The sequence below is a fragment of the Coptis chinensis genome, chromosome 6 (genome assembly GCF_015680905.1).
Source record: "Coptis chinensis isolate HL-2020 chromosome 6, ASM1568090v1, whole genome shotgun sequence".
NCBI lineage: Eukaryota > Viridiplantae > Streptophyta > Magnoliopsida > Ranunculales > Ranunculaceae > Coptis > Coptis chinensis.
The window spans coordinates 5,349,292-5,371,325 of record NC_141461.1 but is presented as its reverse complement, the minus strand read 5'-3'; the positions used below and the strand labels follow the sequence as shown (position 1 = coordinate 5,371,325).

Here is a 22,034-nt window from a genome sequence, read left to right as displayed (position 1 = left end):
TCGAGCTTATAGGCTACTTAGCAGCAATACTTCTCACTAGTTGAGGACCTACATTTCTAGGATCACCTCAGTGCAGAACGCTCTCAACGAGCCAAACGCGCAATCGAACTAAAACACTCTCATGAGTTCAAACGTTCTCATGCACAAAATGCTCTCTCGAGCTCATAGGCTACTTAGCCGCAATACTTCTCACTAGTTAAGGACCTACATTTCTAGGATCACCTCAGTGCAGAACGCTCTCTACAAGCCAGCCATTTACTTGAACGACAACACTCTCATGAGTTCTTACGTTATCAAGCACACAACGCTCTCTCAAGCTCCAAGGCTACATCGCCACAATATTTCTCTCTAGTTGAAGACCTACATTTCTAGGATCAACTCAGTACAGAACGCTCTCTACGTGAGGCAGATCAGCAGAGGCAGCAACAATAGTGGCAGGCACTACTTTGAGAGCATTACTCACAGCTTCAAGCGAGACATAACCTCGACCACCCAAAGCCCCACGATCATGCTCCTCTTGCAGCTCTTTAGGTCGTCCACCTCATTGACACGCGCCACCAATCTCTCTCATCAAATCTCCTCCTCACATATGCTAAACACGCACCACTGTTAAGGTTCTCTCTCATCAGATCGCTTCTATGTACAACACGACCTAATGAGAAGGGGCTATGTGAAGGAGTAATATTCACATCTAATGAATATCAGGCGCTTGTCCAGCATAAACAGAAATATCCTACCGACCTCATGTCCTCGTCCTCCGAGCTTGCTTTATAAGCGACTCGCCTCATGTAGGTGATCTAGGCTCGTACTATAAGCAACAACACCATCGTCCAATCTAAGATGTCCTATGAGCTCGCCCCAGGGTGACACAGGTCGAACGAACGAACTCTTGCAGAACGCTTCATCTCATGACATCATCTCTTGTCTAGATGCAATCATTACCAGGGCCATACTTACATAGCCCATTACCGCAAAATACGAACCACGCAACCACTCCCCATCATTACGGGATTCCTACCAACACCATTCATACACTCCTTCTCAATCTCAACCCTACATCTGTGTATTTGTCAACACGTGTAGTGTGGATCATCATAATCAGCAACTATAAATACCTCCTACATGAACTACGTCAGACTTGATTCTACTCTCCCCATAGTGAGAGATAGATACGTAAGTAGGTAGTCAACAAAGAACTCGGTCTTTCCCATCTCCAAACCCATTCTCCCCCTAATTACATTTGTTAGGTTGAACTAAATCACACCTTTACACCATTCTTGTAGTACAAGAAGTCAACAAATCATTAGTTATCCTCTCAAAAACGCATTCATTCGAATATAGCTAAGCATCTCAAATGTGGTATTGGAGGGTATGAAACGGTTGCTGCGTATGTAGATACAATCTCTATTTAATTTCTTCATTAAGATGGAGATTATAGGAGCTGTTCGAGATGCTTTCATCTTCTCCTTAACTATATGCCGTGTTTGGTAGAGTTAGCATGGACATTACGTCTCAATTTCCTTTACACCAGCTGGATTCTTGATATATAATAGCATGGATAATAACAGATAACTCGAAGACCAAAAACACCCAGGAAATATTAATTCCTTAACAACTTGTTCACTTAAAACGTGCTTAGTACATTTTTTTAATCATGATTGTTTTATCAAAATCAACTACCAAAATATCCACTTGTGAATTTGTATGATTTAAACGGGGCAATGGCACATACATGCCTATCATTTCTGACCGGAATTGTGGTCAGACGCAAGACGATCAACGAAACAAGTACATACTATTTCTATGATTTGACGGTACTGATTATGTGTTACTCAAGGTGTGACTTTCTCCTCTTTAGTTTACAATTTTTAACAAAGAGTCCAACGGGTTTGAGAGAGAACTAATATGCAAGATAAAAATACTACATATTGGGTTCTTTTAATACATAATAATCACCTTCATGACTAAGTCTGATTTCTGAATGACTCAGACAACTGGAGAAATGTCAACTGAGAACAAAACGTGAGGAAAGGAAAAAATTCACCCGTATAAGAAAGGCAACACCATCTGTTCCATTTCAATCCATTCCATATTCCTTGTTTCTTGCTTCCATTACATCAATCGCTTTGTACAGTTCATAAATCATAATCTTCATCGACCGTAGGCACAAGCTTTTTTTTCTGAAATCTCAAGTCCTTAACCAACTAAACATGTCTCTCAGAACAAGGCCCAACTCCATTACGCCAACAACGACTACAACAGGAGTCAGTAGTGAATCCGATTCTGATGATCAAAATGTTCAAATACAAACTACTACTATCCCATCCCCTTCGTTTCCACAACGAGCCATCACCCAAACTTTAACGAGCACTGCCAACTTAGCCAACCTCCTTCCTACAGGCACAGTCTTGGCTTTTCAACTTCTCCTTCCAACATTCACCAATAATGGTTCTTGCACATCTGGGGCCCGTCTCATGACTGAACTCTTACTTATGCTCCTAGCATCCTCTTGCTTTCTGGCTTCATTTACTGACAGCTTCAAAACACAAGAAGGACAAGTCTATTATGGTTTGGTCACCTTCAAAGGCATGTGGCTTTTTGACTACCCAGGGACAGTCTCGAGTCTTCCTGATCTCAGCAAGTATCGCATTCGGTTAATTGACGGTGTCCATGCAGTTCTCTCGGTATTCATATTCGTGGCAATTGCATTGAGAGATGCAAATGTTCTGAGGTGCTTCTACCCGAACCCCGAACAAGAAACTCAAGATATCCTGAGCATTGCTCCAGTAGGGATCAGCGTCATTTGTGGTTTGTTATTTGTCGTTTTCCCAACAAGAAGGCATGGCATAGGCTATCCTTGTAGTTCAGGGAATTAACCTGGAATTTCTTGTTTCTTGTAGCTGCAATTCCATTAAAAACTATTCACACCTCGTGATTCTCTCTGGTTCTTGTCTAATAGTAGCTAAAGAATAGTACCAGAATGCAAACCATTCGGCATCATCAGGTAATCAAATTAGAATACCATTTGCTGTATCCCAATACCATCTCCAATATAGGATGTTATTCCTTGGCAACTGTATTCTTAAGATCAATCAAGACACAGAATGAAAAATAAAGAACCCCAGACCCACTCATCAAGCCCTTGTGTTCCATAGTGTTTTTGCGCTTTCTTTGATTTTCTTAAACATTGATATCCATAAAGTTTCTCCACTCCAAGCAACTTTTCTTGCTTCTACAAGACTACAAGCATTATGCAGGATATTTTGTCGGTTCAAGTATCATCAAATTTTCAACCACCAAAATTGAAATCTCAATATAGTTGGTAAAGTTATAAAAATTTGGAAGGTCAAAATGGATGAATTATCAATAATTTGCCACTTAAACGGCCATATACCGAACTTATAAATATATAAATAAAGAATGTTGGGTCTCCACCACAATTTGAGAATAAAGAATGTTGTGTATTCACCACAAATAGTTTACTTTCACGACTCAAACAGCTTGAAATCGGGCAGAACAGACCTTCAGGTGTTCACCCGTATAAGACAAGTAAGGCCTACTCATGTATCATGTGTGCATCCCAAACCTCTCCAATTCAGTTCGTTCTTTCATTCTTTCATTGCATCTCTCTGTTAATCCTGTGTAATCCATCATTTTAATCAAACTCTAGACAATTTCTTCTTCCGTGAAAATGTCACTTTCATCACGAAAAGCTATGTCTTATACGGACACAATCTTCAAATCAACAGCTACAACAGACACAACCAGTACATTCAATTCTGGTGATCAGAATCTTCAAATACAAAATTCTGTCATTCGATCTCCTTCACTTCCACAACAAGCCATCGCCCAAACTTTAACAAGCACTGCCAACTTAGCCAACCTACTCCCAACAGGTACTGTATTAGCATTTCAACTTCTTATACCAACATTCACTAACAATGGCTCCTGTGACTCCGCGGCTCGTTTCATGACACAGATGTTACTTCTGCTCCTTGCTTCCTCTTGTTTTCTTGCTTCATTAACTGACAGCTTCAAAGCACAAGATGGGCAAGTCTATCATGGTCTCTTAACCTTCAAAGGCATGTGGCTCTTCGACTACCCGATGATGAGCACTAGTGTCCCTGATCTTAGCAAGTATCGGCTCAGAGTCATTGATGGTGTTCATGCAGTTCTATCTGTCTTTGTATTCGTGGCTATTGCCTTGAGAGATGCAAATGTCCTAAAGTGCTTCTGCCCTCAGCCAGAACAAGAAACTACACAAATCTTAAACGTTGCCCCAGTGGGGATTGGCCTTATCTGTAGCTTGTTGTTTGTGGTTTTTCCAACTAGGAGACATGGTATAGGCTATCCTGTTAGTTCAGAGAATTGACCTTGGTTTTCGTAGCTGCAATTGCACTATAAGTTTATCACAATTTGCGCTTCTGTGTGTAACAAGTTTAGTAGCACAAGAATAATACCAGGGTGGAAAAATCAGTAATAAACACAATTACATTTAAATATATCACAACACGCTTGTAAATCATGTCCAATTTCTGCACTACAAAATATGAAATAAGAAAAATGGAAAGAAAAAAGCCTTAGCCGACTAAAAGAATCATGTACAATGGCAACGTAAAGGAACAGATACACCTTTTGGCTTTCTCTTTTCTCGAATGATTGTTTCCTTAATCATGGGCACTTTTTGGTAAACCTTTTTCCATATATAATTGACAGCGCCCTCTGGTAGAACAGGCCCTATACCTCCTGGATGGCCATTATCAAATTCGAAGATGTGCTGAATATGAGCCATATTCAATCTTAGTGTATCCTTCTGATTCTTAGAGAAGCTTCTAAGATGACCAAGTAGCCAATTGGGTTGCAAGGCATCACTTACTGGCACAAATATGGAAAAATTGGAATAGTCAACCATACCTTCAAATGGGAGCTCAATGTCATCACTAACAATAACTGGTATACATAGACTTAGAATAGCATCAAAAAGCCGGCACGAAGTAGGTGTGTCTCCAGCTGGGTGCAAGCAGAACTCTGAGCCCCTCATTCCCTTAATCGATTGCTCCTTACCAGTGGCATTAGGAAAGCCTTCCTCCATGACCACATCTGGCTCATTAACCAATAAGTCCCACAATTTCTCCCGCACCAAACCACCCTGGAAGACAACAGTATTTTGATCAAGATCAACGGAAACAAACTAAACAAACTTTTCTCCACTATTTCTCTTTACATCTTGCCTCTTGCATTACCATGAAGGCACCAAACTTATATTTCCCATTTTCTGGAAAAGCAAATTCAACTAAAACTGGCATTAGCCAAAATGGCAAAGGTACACAAACTCTTCTTCATCAATTTATCACATTGGCTAGACGCCTAGACCTTTATCATTAAAGGTTCAAAACCTGATGTTATTTTGATAATTGAGACTTACATGCTTAAAATTAATACACTAGTTATTTTATGCCAACATTTGGTGTGTGTTTTTCTAAGTAATTTTCTTTTGCTAATCATAGGTTACAATCATAAGAATTTGAACGGATACAGTAGTACAATATCAACTTTATGATAAGAATAATGAAGTCTTACTACTTGAAACACAAATTTTCTAGATTCAAAAAGATACTAACCCGGTGCCTATGCTTCGCCCCTTTGAAGTAGAGAAGAGTTTGGCGATTCTGATCTTCTGACAGTTGCAACCGAGGAAGTAGATGAGTGTAGGGAACAATCACATCTTTAAGCAACGAAACTTGGGTGTGCTGTATCATATCAGAAGAGTTACCGCTGGATGCCTTGGAGTCAAGCCTATACCACCCACCAAAATCAACCACAAGGAGAACAGCGGGTGCAATTTCAGCTCTGACATGCCACATTGCAACAGGGTCTGTCAAAGAATGCTTCAAGTTTTAACATAACCTGACAATCCAGAAATTTTATAAGATGCTAAAGATGGCTCCAAAAACTTTCTAGAAAGCTAAACTTTGCCAAAAGAAATTGGATAATGTAATGCAAAATTTGAATGAAGATAATTAGTTGATCCTAAAGAACTCCATTGATTCCACATTGAAGGGCAATAAATCAAAGCTGAGAAAGATGGACAGAGTGAAACTAAAAACTAAATCCGTGTAACACATACTTGATTCATTTACATACACTGTGTACTTCTTTAAAGTACATCTGCAAGGAGATGATAATATCACATGTTTGGAAAAATTTGTTGTCCTAGTCTTCATATAAGCACCACTAGATGCAGAAGGGAGAAATACTCCTAGTATGATTTCCTATTCTAAGTCCAACAAACACCTAGAAGGCTACAATATTCTTTCATTGAAAAGACCTTGTTATGAAGCTCCAACAAAACATTACTCTCCCTTCCCACTTATATAATAGTATACTAGTACACTACCACTCCTCGCTACATCCAGATTTCATCCTACATTAGTCTGTGCATACAAAAACACTGAATACTTGGAAACAGTTACTAATCTCTATCAAATGAAGCATACATTTATGAATTTCAAGTGCACTAAACAAATTACTCTTTAATAAATCCTGTAAAACATACCAGTGAGCACGAAAACATGATCTCGACCGCCAGACCGTTTCCAAGCATCAGAACTCTTAACCAAATCCACAACCTTCTTCTGCCTAACATAATCCTCATTCTCATCCACCTTCTTCCTAAACACTCCTTTCCCAACACCCAACTGCATTTCAGCACTCAAAGTAGCAAAAAAAGGCACAAAAACAACATCAGCTTCACTAAAATCAAACACCCTTTTCGCAAAAGAAGCCCCCCTCAATTCCTGAGGTGTTAATAAGTCACCCAAGATCCAATACTCAGTACTATACTGTTTTATCAATGGGTTTTCAGGATAAGGTAGAAGAAAATGAGAAAGATTGGATCTTTTTGTTAATTTTTTTCTTATATCATTATCTACTTGAGACCCAAGTCTTGTATCAGTATTTAAAGACCAGTAATGTGTTAGTAAGTCATAGTTGAATGAGTTGGGAAGATCTGCTAAGTAAACTTTGATGGTTGTGGGGGGAGAGATGGGGAAATAAGGTGGTGGGGAAGAAGTTTTGAGGATGGGGGTGTAGAAGAGAATGAAGAGAGAGAGTGTGAAGAGGAAGAAGAGAGAAAGGGAGAGGAAAAGTGATGGAGTTTTGCAGGGGAGTTTGAGGAGGAAGCTGTTTTTTGAAGCCATGGCTCTCTGTAACAGAGAGAGAGAGAGTGTGTGTGTTTCTGTTAATGGTGTGTGTTTCTGAAATATCGATGCCAGGGGCAGATTGAAATTTACACCGATATCACATTATCGCACTCTGCCGTAGGTAAAATTAACGTCTATTTTTTTGGCGAAATGTGAAGTGAGCAAAGTTTCAAACTTCTTGAGTGAGAAAAGAGTTCATCCAGCTAGGGGTGTTGAATCTGTTGATGGGTCCGTTCTGGGTCGGTTTTTACCGGTTTTGGTTTTGGGTCTATTTTTAGCGGTTCCTATTGGGTTCAGTGCTTTCGGGTTTTTTTTTAATATTTTGAAAATTTGGACCCATACCCATTAATTAAGTTGGTTCCGGTTCTGGTTTCAGTTCCTTATCGGGTTATACATTTTTATTGCTAAAATTATTTTTTTAAGTTATATAACCGATATAAAAGTTGGTTTACGGCGACTATAACACTTGTCATCGATATTTTTGTCCTCTCATAAAAAGTAATAGTCCTAAATTCAATAATAATATTTGAAAGTTATCTAAAAATTTTAAATACATTCTCATACATTATATGTATGTGTATATTTTAAATCGAACATATGTATATTATACTATACGTAATGCGTCATATATAGAATAAATACCACATGTACCACAATTGTTAGTTAGCATTACACGTATTCGTTATCTAATATATATACATGTAATATATCAAGCACGTACACGTTCATGTATTAGTTAATATAGACAGTGCATAAGTTAATTCATAGTATACGACTATACGTATAGACGTAGACACGTAAACATTATTATTAATATTTATAATACACATATTTAATGTAATATTATAAAAGATGCATTTAATAACACACATTCACTATTATGCTAAATGTTATATATATTTAGTATAATTTTACACCTAACAAATATAGACTATATATAATACTATATCTCAATTAGTAGAGTATACCATAATTAACATGGACATTTAAAATGGACCAACCTTTTTTCTACCATGAAATACCCTTCATAAAATATTAAAATCAATTATTCAATGCCTTTAAGAAGGACTACTTAGTCATTTTAAATTTTACTACCATCTATACCCTTAAGATTATATAGTAACTTAAGGACGTATGTGTAAATTCAGGTGGAAAATCAACTATACGCCCCTATTCAATTGTTCGCGACTTACCCAGCATTCATTTTCCAAATAAATACCTTTTATGAAATTAAAATCGAGAAACCAACCGTCTCTCTTCCACTTTACGACTTCCCATCTTTTGCAAACAGAAAATGAAATAATATCAGCCATCGTTCTCTCTCTTCCAATTGAGTTCTCCCACAAATAATCGAACGTCTCAACCAAGCCTTGATCCAAGACAAGACAGGTGTAGGCTTTTTGTTTCCAAACACTAAATCCGGATATCCTTGAGACTCTGTTCCTCTGATTGGGTTTCTTCTGGCAATCAAAGATAGTACATTTATCAAGTCTTCCATCTGCTTTTCTTCTTTCTTATTATCATCCTATTAATTCTTATCTTCGTTTTGCTTTAGTTTCCAGTTACATCTAACTTTTGCAGAAATTGAAATTTGATAAAGGCATATAGCCGAGTAAATAGATCTCAATTGTTGGTTTTATGTCCCTCCCTTTGTTTCAAATTCTATTTGAAGTCTTTCTTGTGGAGTTGGGAGTTTTGAGAGTTATCCATATATCATTATTTAGAATTTTGAAGTAGTCGATTTATGCATACGGTCGATAACATTCAATCAGAATCGACGGGTTGTTGTTACGATATTTAACTTCGAAATATCGTCACATTCAAGCACCGGGATGGACACTGGGATGGGAATGGTCAAAGAAGGAAGTGATCCGGAGCATGACGGGAGCCCAAGCCACGAGCGGGGGATTGTTCAAGGTTCAAAGGAAATGTTCCCCATTGCCGTTTACGCAAACCATTTGTCGTGGATTTATCGCCAGAACCCTTTACAACCAACGGGTTGCCAATTGTTGCAAAGGGGGGTGATAACTTCATGGATCCGGGATCGTGACAATGCAAGAAGCTCGTTCCAAATCAGTGTAAGTTCTGCGGGAACCACAAACAAGGCTGTTAGGGCACCAAAGAATTTCATTTGAAGGTTCCGGGCCCGATACACATGTGAAAAAACAAAGCTTGTTAAACCGGTCAATTTGTCTCACCGGATAAAAAGAAGAGTCACTCAAGCTGTGTGTAAGTTACTTGCTAAAACTTTTAAAATTACCTTACGTAAATCTAAATCCGGATATCCTTGAGACTCGTTCTCTCGATTGGATTTCTTCCGCAATCAAAGATAGTACATTTATCGATAATACCAAATATTCATTTTTTAAGTTGTAGATTTCAGTCGCATCAAATTTGTGTATGTGTTTATAATTGAATGCCAATTCTGTGAATGTGGAGATATACTTCTCATTCTCATCAATTAGCCTATATAAATTTTGATTTGTTTGACTAATCACTTCATAAAATGAGGTCTTGCGGTTTAATGAGGTCAGCTGCTTTGTGTATGGTTTAATTTGTTTCTCTGTTTGTGATTTAAACTTAAAAAGGTCATGTTGACGTATCATTTTCTTTTTTGTTCCTTCTCTTGCAAAATAAACTAATTCAGCATAAAATTTCAAACATGCAGTCAATTTGACATCCGTGCTCTTATACATGTTATAATTATTTGGTTATGAACTTTTCTGTCGATAACTCATCCCCACATTTTTTATTGTTAAGATATTATTGCTTTAGACATGTATTCTCAGGTGCGGTATCTCGTCTTTGGAAATTGAAACTAATTAAGTTGTTATTACACATTTTATTTCAGGTAAGAAACCATCTCCTATGTGGGACAGATTGGTATTCAATAAGATAAGGGCAAAGTTAGGTGGAAGGGTCTGATACTCCGATGTATGATTTCGGGCTCTGCGCCTTTGTCTCCTGACGTCATGGACTTTTTGAGGGTGTAAGTTAATGCAAATTTGCTCAGAATACATACATCTAATATATTTTTTTCCACCTTTGGTCACTTGGAGTATTTGTTGTTTCATAATTAACTTTATGAATCACTTCCCAGATGCTTTGGTTGTAGCATTCTTGAAGGATATGGAATGACTGAAACTAGCTGTGTTATAGCTCAATGGGCCGAGGCGATCGTTATCTGGTCATGTTGGTTCTCCTATTCCGCTTGTGGTAAGTTGTTGTTTTATAACTTATTAATCGGGTTTCTTATTTCTTGGTTCTTCGGGCCCAATGCGGTTAAGAAACTCAATGATAAAACTGATGTGCATGTTCTAGGTTTATTCATTACATGGGTTAAAAACATGGCATTTTTTTATTTTTTTTTTTCTTGGTATGACTATTGACTGAAATGGCAATTGATAAAGGATGTCATATAATCATATTGTGGTTAACGAAGTCTTTCTATATATGCATTTTTTTTTCGTTATTACAATAAATTTCTTTATCACTCATTACATAAATTTTTATTTATTTCGAAAGAAATTGCAAGTACTATATTAAGGGGCTTTTTATCTTGATTGTAAAGACATATTATAACTTATTATAATCTTACTTATATTTAAATAATTCCTCCACCAACTGTGTTTTTTACACTACATTGACATTTTTTTCCCAATTTTTTCCTCACCATTTTATTGATATTACAATACCCAAAACGGAATACAATCAGTAAATTGAATTTCAGATAAGAGTAAATATGTAATTCCACGGTTGGTGTTCACAGTAGTCTTATTGGTCCACCTTTGGGTTGTATTTCAGTAGTTGCCTATTTCTATTTTTTTTCTATCGATTTTCATCGATATAGTTATCATTCATTATAATTGAGAGTGTCAATGGCAACATGGTATTTAAGATAATAGAGTATTGATGCTTGGTAATAAAAAAATTTGATTGACGATGGTGGTTTGAGTTCAAGGAAGGTTATAAATTCACTTGGAGTGATTCACCTAAAAGCCCTTTCAAAGCCATTTCTTGGCCTACCACATAGGATATATAACACTTGGCCTTTACTATGTTATTGATCATATCAATGTGAAATTTGTCTATGCTCTTGGTTATATCAATGTGTAATGTGTAATGTGAAATTTGTTTATGCTTTTGGCATCTACGGTCACAGCTCAATGATGCATCAATTAGAAAAGACTAGGGTTATTCAATTACAAATCAATAAATCTATTTTATGGTGTGTTGCAATAATGTTAATTTCCAGATATAGTTATATTTTTTGTATTGATTTATGAACGAACTTTCCTTTACAATAATCTTGTAACTGCGATATACTTAAAATGATCCTAACATGAAGTTGGTTTTTGAGAAACTTATAGTCTATCATTGTCTTCATTTTCTTTGGGGCTTGGTTTAGAGTATCTACTACTCCCTTTTCCATAGCATAGTTGTTACTGATGGTAAATGATAGTTCAATATATTTTTGCTTAATCGCTACTTTATTTGTTTAAGTCAAATTAGAAACAAAATGGTATAAGGTGGAAAAGGGCTTTAGTAGAAGCTAGGTGCTCAACAAATGAATCGAATGGTGTTTTTATTTGTGCCCAGTACTTTGCATACCATTGATTGGTGTGTGTTTATGGTTTCTGTCAAATTGCAAATACTTTCTTCTTTCTCTTTAAGAATATGTGTGGTATGCCTTGGTCTTTTTCTGCTTTTGTTAATATATGGTACCCATATTGTCCTTAAATGAAACTATTGGTTAGTACTTTAATTAGGAGTAATTGGTCATTTCATGTGCTGGTGAATAAAAAAAATCAAAACCACGCCATTATTTCAATTGTACGCCACCATAAATGCATTTAATTAGGCATTTAATTAGGCAATTTAATTTATTAGCCGTAAAAAAAAGAAAAAACCTTAAACTTCGCTCTCACCAACGAAGGGTTGCTCTCCTCTTTTCAATATTCCATATGATTATTTAGTTTTTATTTCGTGAATGCAACTGATTATTCACCTTGGTGAGTTGATTTCAGATTTTTGGGAGAGCCAAACGCTAGACACAAAATAAGGTTCAATCTTGAAATAAATCATGCACTTGATGAGGTACTATTACAGTTTATAGTCAGTCAATCACTAAAACTTAATAAAGATAAAGATAAGAAAGAGTAGGGATCACTACACAATGAAAGACCGAGATCACCCTACTTACCGTATGATAAATCCATAAGGTACGCAAGTTATTCTCTTTTCTGGTTAATTTTAATTGTGTTATAAATAATCATATAATTTATGTTTTCATTTTTCATTTTTTACGGTTTACACTTCGAATATTCACTTCAAGGATTGTTCCAATTTCAGGTTACTACTGTCTCATCAAGTGCAATTTGCAACTTCTCATTTCAAATGCAAAGGTACGGTCTTCTGCCTAAATTATTTCTATTTTTTATTGAATTTTTGGCCTTTCAACATATGTTGTTGAGATACTACTGACCATTTCAGTTAGTTAAATGCGTTAGCTTTTTTTTTTTTTTTTTTTTTGTAATCACTAGTTTAACTTTTACTGTTCACTTTAGGCAAAAATAAATTTCCACACACCAAATTGTTGCGTAGCCTTTTGTATATAGTTTTTTTGGAATTTATGTTGGTAATCACAAACTGTTTGATTAAATGCTTATTTGATGTTTATGTTTGTTCTACTTTAATATTTTTTGTTCTATAATCGTTGTATTAGGTTTACATTTTGAGGATAGTACCATGGATTTTGTATTATAATGTACTGTCCTATGAATTTGGCACTCATATGTCTTTCTATCTATTTTTATACACCGTTATCAAAATTTTAATAAGGTTTCATGTGTCACACTACATGGAAGGAGTAAATAGCATTATCAGTCATCCTGACTTCCTTATATGTCATTTCAAATGAACACAATATTGTCTGTAGCATCACCTGTAAAACAACTTGTGGTATGCATACTAGCAGAACCAAATGGTGTCGCTTTTCATGTACACCGGTTGTTGAATTCTTTTCTGCACATGATTGGATCCGCAATAGTCATGCAAGGTCATTTTTTCTCCATTCCCATACTAACATGCATGTGACCTACTAACACAATAAGAGTGTTTTTAGTTAATCAATTGGAATGGGTAGTCAATCAGTCATGTCATACTAAGAGTTGTTAATTAGTATGGGTGAATTGGCTTGCATTTCAAGATTAGCTTGCATTTCTCTATTTTTTACTAGGGGATTAGTTTGGATTTCAACATTCTTTTACATGGATTCATGTACCAACGGGGTACTTACTTGAACATATGCTACTATACTTATTTCAGTTTATGATCCAAAGTTTTTTGTAGCATATATACTTGATAAACTTTTTTTTTTTTTTTTTTTTTTTTTGTTTCAGGCGTCTTCGATTGCAAATCCTTTCTAAGACAGAATGAACCATTGTATTATCATTCCAATTAATTTCAAAGGCGTGAACGGTCAGTATCTATCGGTTATATGCGCTTTTACAATTAAGATTTTACTTATGTTGTTTGTATGCAAAAAAGGTAAAGGATTGTTGTAATTAAGTTGCAACTTTGGTATCATGTCAAGTATAAGGTGGAGAAGTACAGTTCACTAGAATTGCCCTAGCACGTATGGCCTGTCGCGGAGGAATCTAGATTAGCCTATGTGTGCTTGCTTATATGCATATCCTTAACGGACCTTATATTATTTTTAGTATCAAAGGAGGTGATGTTTTAGATGAGGATGGGAATACACTAGTCGAAATTACTTTTATAACTGAGGAAGTCGTCGATTAAGCAAGCTTTTAAGTTATAAAATCTGGCTATATATTTGAGAGGCGTGAAACGCAGTTGTGGGAAGCGGCTAAGCTATAGGATTTGAATGTATAATTAATTTTATTAGCTCTTAACCTTGGTCTTAGTGAATTGGAATTAGTCTTAATTGTTCGAAATTGATTGTGTTATGAATTCCACTTTCCCAGATATGTAAATCGTGAGATGAATTTGTTAGTCAAAAAAATATGGTGAACATTGTAATACCAATAGGTTTTGTGTTAAATCTGGGTCAAAAGTGGAAGTAGTTAAGAACCAACTGCTCATGAAATCTCTTTAAATTTCACAAGACACACCTCCACTCCACTATTCATTTCCAAATTATGATTTTTGTTTTTGTTTTTGTTTTTACTTAATGAGTATACGAGTATGAGAAAAATGTAGTTCCAGTATGCAAAAAAAAATAAACCCTTTTCGCTTTTTCATGAATTTAGTATGTTTACTATTGTGTTTATTATTCGTATAATTAATTTCTTTGAATCTAATACTCGCCAAAGTTATATTTTATTTATATATTTTTTTTCCATTGGTTGGAATACAAATGAAAGTTGTAAAAGTGATATGTGGTTATCATAATATCGAGGGAAAACTCTGTTGTCTGATATGGCAGATCAAGGAATTAAGCCTAGCAATGTGACATATAACACTCTCATTGATGCCTATGGACGAGCAGGCAAGTATCCTGGCAGGATTCTTTGTTTTTTTTTTTATCTTTTGTATTAGTCTGTGTAGTCTCGAGCTTTTTGCTTTCTTAAAGTTCAAGTGATTCGGTGTATTGATTTTGTTGTTTATTTTGTTAAAATATATGGGGAGATGGAATCAACACTCATGGAGATGCTCCGCGTGAGCGAGAATGTGAGTCCGATGTATGGACCATGAACACAACACTAAGAGCCTTTGGTGGCGATTAGGGCGATCGAAACAATGGAGAGTTGTTACGAGAAGTTCGAACTCCGATATCCGATCGACATTAAGACATTCAATATACTTTTGTATTCCTATGGGAAGAAGGGGAGCTATGAGAAAATGAGTCTTTGTGATGGAGTACATGCGAAGTACCACTTCTCATGGACAATTGTGCCCTACAATGTGGTTATAGATGCATTCGAGGGGGGATCCGGGCGGATGGAGTACTGTTGAGTTGATGCAAAGTGAGAAAATCAAACCCAACTGCACCACGTTGAGCTCGCTTGTAAAGGCATATGGGAGCAGGATCTGCAGAGAATTGAAGATTGGAAGCGTATTAAGGTTCATTGAGAACTCAGATGTAACGTTAGATACTACATTTTTCAATTATCCGCTTGATGCATATGGGCTTAATGGGTTGCCTTGCAGAGATGAAAGAGGCATCGAAAATGATGATAGAGAGAGGTTGTAAAGCCGACAGAATTACCTATAGCACCGTGATCAAAGCTTATGCTAGCAATGGTATCACCAGCCGAGCTAAGGAACTTGAGGATATGATCAACAAGGGGAAAAGCGACTCAAGAGAAACTGGGGTAGCTTGATTTCTAGTATATGCATCTTGCTTTCACTTGCAAGGTTGGTTAAGAGGCACAAATTGATGGATCTGAAGTCTCACAATACAACATGAGTAGCTACATACAAGTGAATAACTTGCATGAATCTTCTCAGGAAGTTTCTGCAGAGGCATAAGCGCAATTTTCACTTCCACTACTGACTACCCTCAGGAATTAGCATAGATTATGTATCAACCTGACAACCTGAGTGCCAAAGGCATACTTTTTGTATGTATTATAATGAATTTGAAATGTACCAGGTAGATAAAAGGCCAACAGCTATACCAAATATTCTGTCAGATAAATATATAATTTGTTATAAAAAAGGCTACAACTACTTAACAAAGCTGGTTCAATTCAGTAGATGTTGCTGTTAGATTCATTTCTGTTTCCTTTTGATAACTATGTTCACATTCTCTTCAATAAATTTTGTGTATTGTTCATGTGCAGTGTATTTTGCTAGTATAATAATAATGTTTGGGTTTGTTTTTATTTAGTGTAATATAATACTAAATTCTATATATCAAAATCAAACTAATCGGTTCGGGTACCCATCAGTTTTTTACTATTCGGTTTTAGCGGTTTTGGTTTTTTATCGGTCGGTTCTTAAAGACCCACTTTAAATGGATCTAACATTTTAAGACCCAGACCCGCTATAAATAGTTCGGTTCCGGTTTTGGTTCGGATAATTGGGTACCCATGCACACCCCTACATCCAGCAGAAGAACACCATGACTATACGACTATCACATTTGCAAAATGTAACTATGAAGCATCCAGAATAAATAACAACTAACAGTATATCAAGTTTCAAAATTTGCTCTGTTGGGATTGCATTTGGGAGAGAGTAGAGATGAAAACTGCAATCCTCCAGACTCCGGTGTATTCTATGTATATTGAATATCACAGCTTCTATTGCCTCCTCAACTTGGAGTCATCTTTTGTTTGCAAGCGAGCAAATTGATAACGCTCTGCCCAACACACCCTTAGAGCTCTCATGATATGCTGGAGTACTGATCTACTGCTAACTATCAGTTTCTCCAGGCTTGATGCCGTTGCCTGACCTCTTCCTCTTCCTAATTCTCTTCCTAGTTGCACTCTCACCATCTTTGCCTTCCTGCATTTACAATTGGCACATAAAAAATGTCATTATGCATTAATGAGATCATAAGAATGATATTAAGTTTTTGTACTACATAGTGCTTGCTGCGGGCACCGGGAGTGGGATGCCCAATATACATTCCATCTTCAAGTATAATTGGTCGTGATTCAGTTTTCAATTTGTCTACAGCACATCTAGGGAACGTCTTTGAAGTGATCCCTGTTTTGCCAACACTTCCCAAGATAACTCCACTATTTGCAGCTTCTTGTACAATCTATCAGATGTTTTAGTTTGATACTTTAGATTCTATATCTTTAGTCGCAGGATCTGTATTTTAATCAGTACAGCAATCTGTATCCAATAGATTTTAAATAATATTTATACAGTAGCTTAGTATTTGAATCTCATACATTAGTGTCACTTGTTACATTCTACGTATTAAAATACTCTGGCAATACATTTGTAGTCTTTTGTCCTACTTGAAGTTACAATGCAATTCCCAATTGTTATAAAATGAACAGTTAACAACACAACACTTTTATAACATACATTAGTAACTCCGGGTATGATTCCAGAATGCAAATTGGTTGGGAGTTGAGGCAGAGCAAACACTTGAGATGAGTCTCCTCTCCCCAATCCAAAGGTTATGAAGCCATTAAGAACATTTAAATTCTCATTCTACTCGCTTCCAAATGAAAAGATAAATGCCAAACAAAAGTGCATTCTCGAAAGGTACAAATGCGACTTACCTGACTTGAAGCCGACGAGGGATTACCACGATTCTGTTTCTTCTTGCAGGAGAGTGGGTTGGGGCCCTGGAAAACCCAAAGGCAATATATGTTATTATACCTGATATTACAGTGGAATTATAAAATAAGTAACATTGCACATCTCGAAAATATATGACAGAGAATGTCATCCATTTAAATAATCCATATGCCTGTCATTACCCCAGATATGGTTCCTTTTCAAGGAATGTTGTTTTACTTGGATAGCTTATAGGTCTTGGGTTAGTAGACATTTGAATATAGAAATACCACTAGATACATATGCTGGCCATAGGATTGAAAGCCAGCAAGGAAATTAACAACTTCATCAGTTAAAAAAATAATGTTATTGGCTCAAATGCATATCCACGCGGGGGGTGGGGGTGGGGATTATTGTGATGTACACAATTTATTATTAGACACACAAACACACAATAGGAAATGAAAACAAAGATAAAGGATCCAAACCTTTGCTCTTTTTCTCTTAAACCTTGCTTTGTCCATCACATTTGATACCCTTCTTCCAGGATATTTCCTGCTTAGAGACTCTTCCATCCCAACTTGATCTTCATGTGTATCAGGGGCATCTCCTACTGTTTCTGTTGCGAGATTACTTCTTCCGCTCTTTACTAAAACCTCGTATTCCGATTGAGTCACATGCAAACGTTTCTCTTCCATTTCATTAGCCAGTTTTCGCTGAGATTGTGATGGTGGATCAAGAAACAAGGCATTTCTCAGACCGTACATAACAGGCACACCTGCTACCTGCGATGGATTTTGACATGAATTATACTCGGGGTTTAGTAAGATGAATTGGCTTTCAAACAGACTAAAGCATCATTCTCTCAAATGAACAAACATTAGCACAATAGTCAAGTACCCTATTATAGATAAGTATTCAGTTGAACCAGTTCTTCGATATACTGTTGACATATTGTTTAGTTTTTGAAGCTCCATACATCTGATAAGGGTTATCCACCAGAGCATTTTCGCTATTATTTTGTCTATAGGAATTCAACACTAATTATGAAGGCGATAAAGAGAGGAACATTCAATGATATGAGCCAAGGTGAATAACCGTAACATTCAATCTTTAGCTTGTAGATTATACTTTCATCCTAGAAACAAGTTCTTAAATTATCAGTATCCATTTCTAAATTGCTAATGTGATCAAACTTTTGGATTTTCGTAAGAACATATTTCAATGTAATATGCAACTTATTTTTGGCTATAATTGAATTTAGTTTTATATTAGAATTTCTCTCTCAGAAATTTGAGATTTTGAACTTTAAACAACAAAAGTATATTCCTGTAAGAGAAACTATTAAACATAACTGCAAAAGAAAATTAAATTAAAAAAAAAAAAAACAGAACAACTAACCTCTTGAAACTTCTTCCGAAGATCTATATCTTGAGAAGCAACAAAAAAGTGCTCTGAATTATCTTCCCCAATAACCTCCTCGATACATTCTTTTGCACTTTTCCTCTTCTCGTGATCACATCTATACACAAAAATTCAATCGCAATTGAAACCCAAGGATACAAATGTCAATTTACCGTGCTCTACAAGATTTCAGCATGTAAAATGGTACCACTCTAATGAATTGTCAACTCAATCCACAATTAAAGAAATACCTCGCAGTGATGAGACTACCAGCTGCACGAAAAGAATCCGAATAAGAAGCTCCAAGGCTTTTCAACTCTGCCATAACACATCTACAGGGATAAACAAAAGTAAAAGCATATCAAACTATATGATAATGAACTAACTATGAAAAATGAAACAAGTAGATACAAGACCTTGTAGTGAAAAGCTTAGTGGAACCACCAAGTGTATTTGAAAGAGCATGACCATCCAAGGGTATTTGATTGGAGAGGAGGTGATGGATGAAAGTACCATCACATAGAATCTTATACGGCTCACGGAAGCCAAAACATGCTGTGTAAAATCTAACCGCCTTTCTGTGACGCTTTTGCTTCTTAACTTTCATCTACAAATGATAAAATTATTAGAAGATATAAAACATATTATCAGTTCCACACTGACTATACGTTACAAATAATTGAAAACAGAAGATATGAAATCATCGAAAAAATGTACCCTAATGTGATGAAAAAGAGTTTGGGAGTTGGGGTTTTGGAGTGGAGTGCCTTGGCTTAGTCTTAGTCCTAATAGGCTCGAAGGGGCGGCTGTGCAGTTAAATCGGAAATCGGAGGCTACTCGGTCGAAGAGCGAGTAGCGAGTAGGTCTACTTGGTCGGGGATTAATCGTGATTACTCGGGAGATTTTTTCTGAACACTATATTTCCATACATATACCTGTTAAATTACTTAAATATAATTAACAAGTAAAAACATTTATATACCAACATAATAAAGCCAATAAACGACTCTGTGGCCTAATGGATAGGACACTGGTCTATAAAACCAGAGATTCTGGGTTCGATTTCCAGCAGAGTTGTTCCATACTTTATTTACTTAGTTTACGAATCCTCTGTGCGCGGCCATGTGAATGAGACTAGAAGTACCAAAAGTGCAATTACTAGAGATCGCAATAGCTGGTTATGCAGGAATTATTACATCATTTAAGGATCTCCTACACCAAAAGGTTTACCAGGCAGAACGGCAACGTACTGATTCAACTAAACATCCTTGGTGTTTAAACAATGCTGGTCTTGCTATACCTTATTCAAGGTTGGGCAACATTGGAACTTCAAAACTCAGTTAACTAGAAAATAAATGTTGGTATGGACCTAAGCCCAATCACATTCCTTATTCAAAGGTTGATGGCAACTAGTTGTTCAAATAGCCACTCAAAACTCAGTTGAAGCATTAGCTCGGCTTGGGGGTTTTGACCAAGCAGGAATCGAGCTCAATGCTGTAAAATTAGTTGCAATTGAAAACAATGTTTACACATTCCACCCCCCAAACCAGGGTTTTAAAACTAAGAATAACTATTACACACACCCCAAAGCTAAAACTACGCAACTTTTACAATAAGAACAAGTCAGTGAGTAGTGATATTAGAAAACATATGAAATGCATACAAATTTCAGCATAACAATGTACAAAAAGTAAACAAAACCCTCTCCACAAAATCTCAAACACCCACATTACAAATTCCATGCTACATTGGTACAGAACCTAAAATGAACCCATATTCCTAAATCTAAAAATAAAGAGCACCCATGTTATAAAAAATCTAAAATAATTAAGGTTTAAGCTTCGAAATAAACGTTCTTAGCTGCCCTCTGCTAGTCCTACTCGTGCTTTCGTGAGAGAACAGAAGGAGGAGGAGACAAGAACTGAAGAAGTGAGGAGAAGTGAGAGAAGAAGAAGAGGAAGCGTACCTGGAGAAGACGAACTGAAGGCTGAAGAAGAGCGTACCAACTGTTTCGCGAGCCCTAAATTTTTTTGTTAACTGTTTCGCGGGCCAAAATAAACCCGCTACTAAATCACCCGGGCCCGAGTACTTATTATTTCAAATATTGGCCGTTTTCTCAGCGATTTTTCGTCCGTAATGGGCTGAACTAATTTTATGACAACAGATGAAAAAGAGTTTTGGAGTGGAGTGCCTTGCCCTAATAGGCTCGAATTACTTTGTCTTCCAACTGGAGGCCCGGAGCTTCCTTTGTATGCTAGAATAATTTGTCCGGAATACTGGAATAATTGCATAGCAGTGGGCGCGAGCATAGCAGTGTTTTTTCAATTGAGTTCTTTTTATCTTTTTCAATAAAAACATCTTCTTTTTCACTTGGTTGCATATGTTCCATAATGTGTAACGAAAATTAAAACATGGTTGAATTTGAAAAAAAATTAAAATTAAAAAATAGTTACTATACTGCACAATATTAAAATGAGCCTAGACAATATTTACAAGTTGATTTAGAAGTACTATACATGCAGTAACCAAAAAAAAAAAAAACTCTTTTTTTTGCCCCTTTTCTTTATCTTTTCTATCCAAGTAGTTTAATTTGAACAGGGAGCGACTCTAGAGGACAAATCGGCCGAAAGAGAAACTCTAGAGGACACGTTATTTTTGTAATCACTCACAAGGACCGGGTGGATGAAAGTTCAAGTTTACCGGCCTTGATGCGAAATAAGAACGGCTTTGGTAGATGAAAAATCAAGTATACCCTTGAAGAAAAAAAATAAACGGCCCGACCCAACTGAAACAACCCGGTTATGAACATTGATTGTTCATACCTATTCATGTATGAACAATAGCTATGAACATTGATTATTCATACCCACAATAGGTATGAACATTAGCTATGAATAATGAGTGTGAACTTATTGATTGCATTGTCATACCTATCCATGTATGAACATTGAACATCGCCTATGAACATTGATTATGAACATTGATTGTGGCTATGAAAACATGAACCCAAAACATATATGAACAATAACCGCTCATACCCCAAATTATGAACATTAGCTATGAACAATAGGTATGAACAAAAGGATATGAACAATAAATGTTCACACTCAAAACAGATATGAACATTGATTGTTCATACCCTTTACCTTTTTAGGTATGAACAATCCGTGTTCATAAAAAAAAAAACATTAACCCAAAACAAATATGAACATTGATTGT

The 22,034-nt window shown here is 36.3% G+C and overlaps 3 protein-coding genes and 2 pseudogenes across 5 annotated transcripts; 3 read left to right on the top strand and 2 right to left on the bottom strand.

Annotated features, from left to right (window-relative positions):
* The first annotated feature begins 2,065 nt into the window (after positions 1 to 2,065).
* Positions 2,066 to 2,940, top strand: LOC147490998 (protein DMP3-like). The gene has a single exon (XM_086565070.1). The coding sequence runs from the start codon at positions 2,211 to 2,213 to the stop codon at positions 2,874 to 2,876; it is 666 nt and encodes a 221-aa protein (XP_086421196.1). The 5' UTR covers positions 2,066 to 2,210; the 3' UTR covers positions 2,877 to 2,940.
* Positions 2,941 to 3,369: 429 nt separating this feature from the next.
* On the top strand, positions 3,370 to 4,507 carry LOC147490997 (protein DMP3 pseudogene; annotated as a pseudogene). Its single transcript, XR_015198089.1, has one exon. The product of XR_015198089.1 is annotated as a protein DMP3 pseudogene (transcript).
* Positions 4,466 to 7,238, bottom strand: LOC147490996 (Exostosin family protein). Its single transcript, XM_086565068.1, has 3 exons — positions 6,557 to 7,238; positions 5,622 to 5,875; positions 4,466 to 5,149 (listed from the first exon to the last, which is right to left on the bottom strand). Exons 1-3 carry the CDS (start codon positions 7,197 to 7,199, stop codon positions 4,598 to 4,600), a joined length of 1,449 nt encoding a protein of 482 aa, XP_086421194.1. The 5' UTR covers positions 7,200 to 7,238; the 3' UTR covers positions 4,466 to 4,597.
* A 5,054-nt stretch (positions 7,239 to 12,292) lies between these two features.
* Positions 12,293 to 15,833, top strand: LOC147490995 (pentatricopeptide repeat-containing protein At5g25630-like; annotated as a pseudogene). Its single transcript, XR_015199747.1, has 5 exons — positions 12,293 to 12,424; positions 12,555 to 12,607; positions 13,604 to 13,682; positions 14,653 to 14,724; positions 14,851 to 15,833. The product of XR_015199747.1 is annotated as a pentatricopeptide repeat-containing protein At5g25630-like (transcript).
* Positions 15,834 to 16,294: 461 nt separating this feature from the next.
* LOC147490994 (rRNA-processing protein utp23-like) lies at positions 16,295 to 21,033 on the bottom strand. The gene is made up of 7 exons (XM_086565069.1): positions 20,782 to 21,033; positions 19,232 to 19,422; positions 19,067 to 19,147; positions 18,813 to 18,933; positions 17,900 to 18,196; positions 17,414 to 17,479; positions 16,295 to 16,679 (listed from the first exon to the last, which is right to left on the bottom strand). Exons 2-7 carry the CDS (start codon positions 19,420 to 19,422, stop codon positions 16,587 to 16,589), a joined length of 849 nt encoding a protein of 282 aa, XP_086421195.1. The 5' UTR covers positions 20,782 to 21,033; the 3' UTR covers positions 16,295 to 16,586.
* Between the last annotated feature and the right edge of the window lie 1,001 nt (positions 21,034 to 22,034).

Bases quoted from the DNA above. Each gene is read 5' to 3' on its own strand.
- LOC147490998 (XM_086565070.1), top strand. From the start codon at position 2,211: ATGTCTCTCAGAACAAGGCCCAACTCCATTACGCCAACAACGACTACA.
- LOC147490996 (XM_086565068.1), bottom strand. From the start codon at position 7,199: ATGGCTTCAAAAAACAGCTTCCTCCTCAAACTCCCCTGCAAAACTCCA. The intron at 5,876-6,556 runs GTATGTTTTACA...ATTCTTTGACAG, and splicing joins TCATGTTTTCGTGCTCACTG to ACCCTGTTGCAATGTGGCAT. The intron at 5,150-5,621 runs GTTAGTATCTTT...GTTGTCTTCCAG, and splicing joins GGGCGAAGCATAGGCACCGG to GGTGGTTTGGTGCGGGAGAA.
- LOC147490994 (XM_086565069.1), bottom strand. From the start codon at position 19,422: ATGAAAGTTAAGAAGCAAAAGCGTCACAGAAAGGCGGTTAGATTTTAC. The intron at 18,934-19,066 runs GTATTTCTTTAA...TTTTGTGTATAG, and splicing joins GGTAGTCTCATCACTGCGAG to ATGTGATCACGAGAAGAGGA. The intron at 16,680-17,413 runs GTAAGTCGCATT...TTGTAAATGCAG, and splicing joins CCTCGTCGGCTTCAAGTCAG to GAAGGCAAAGATGGTGAGAG.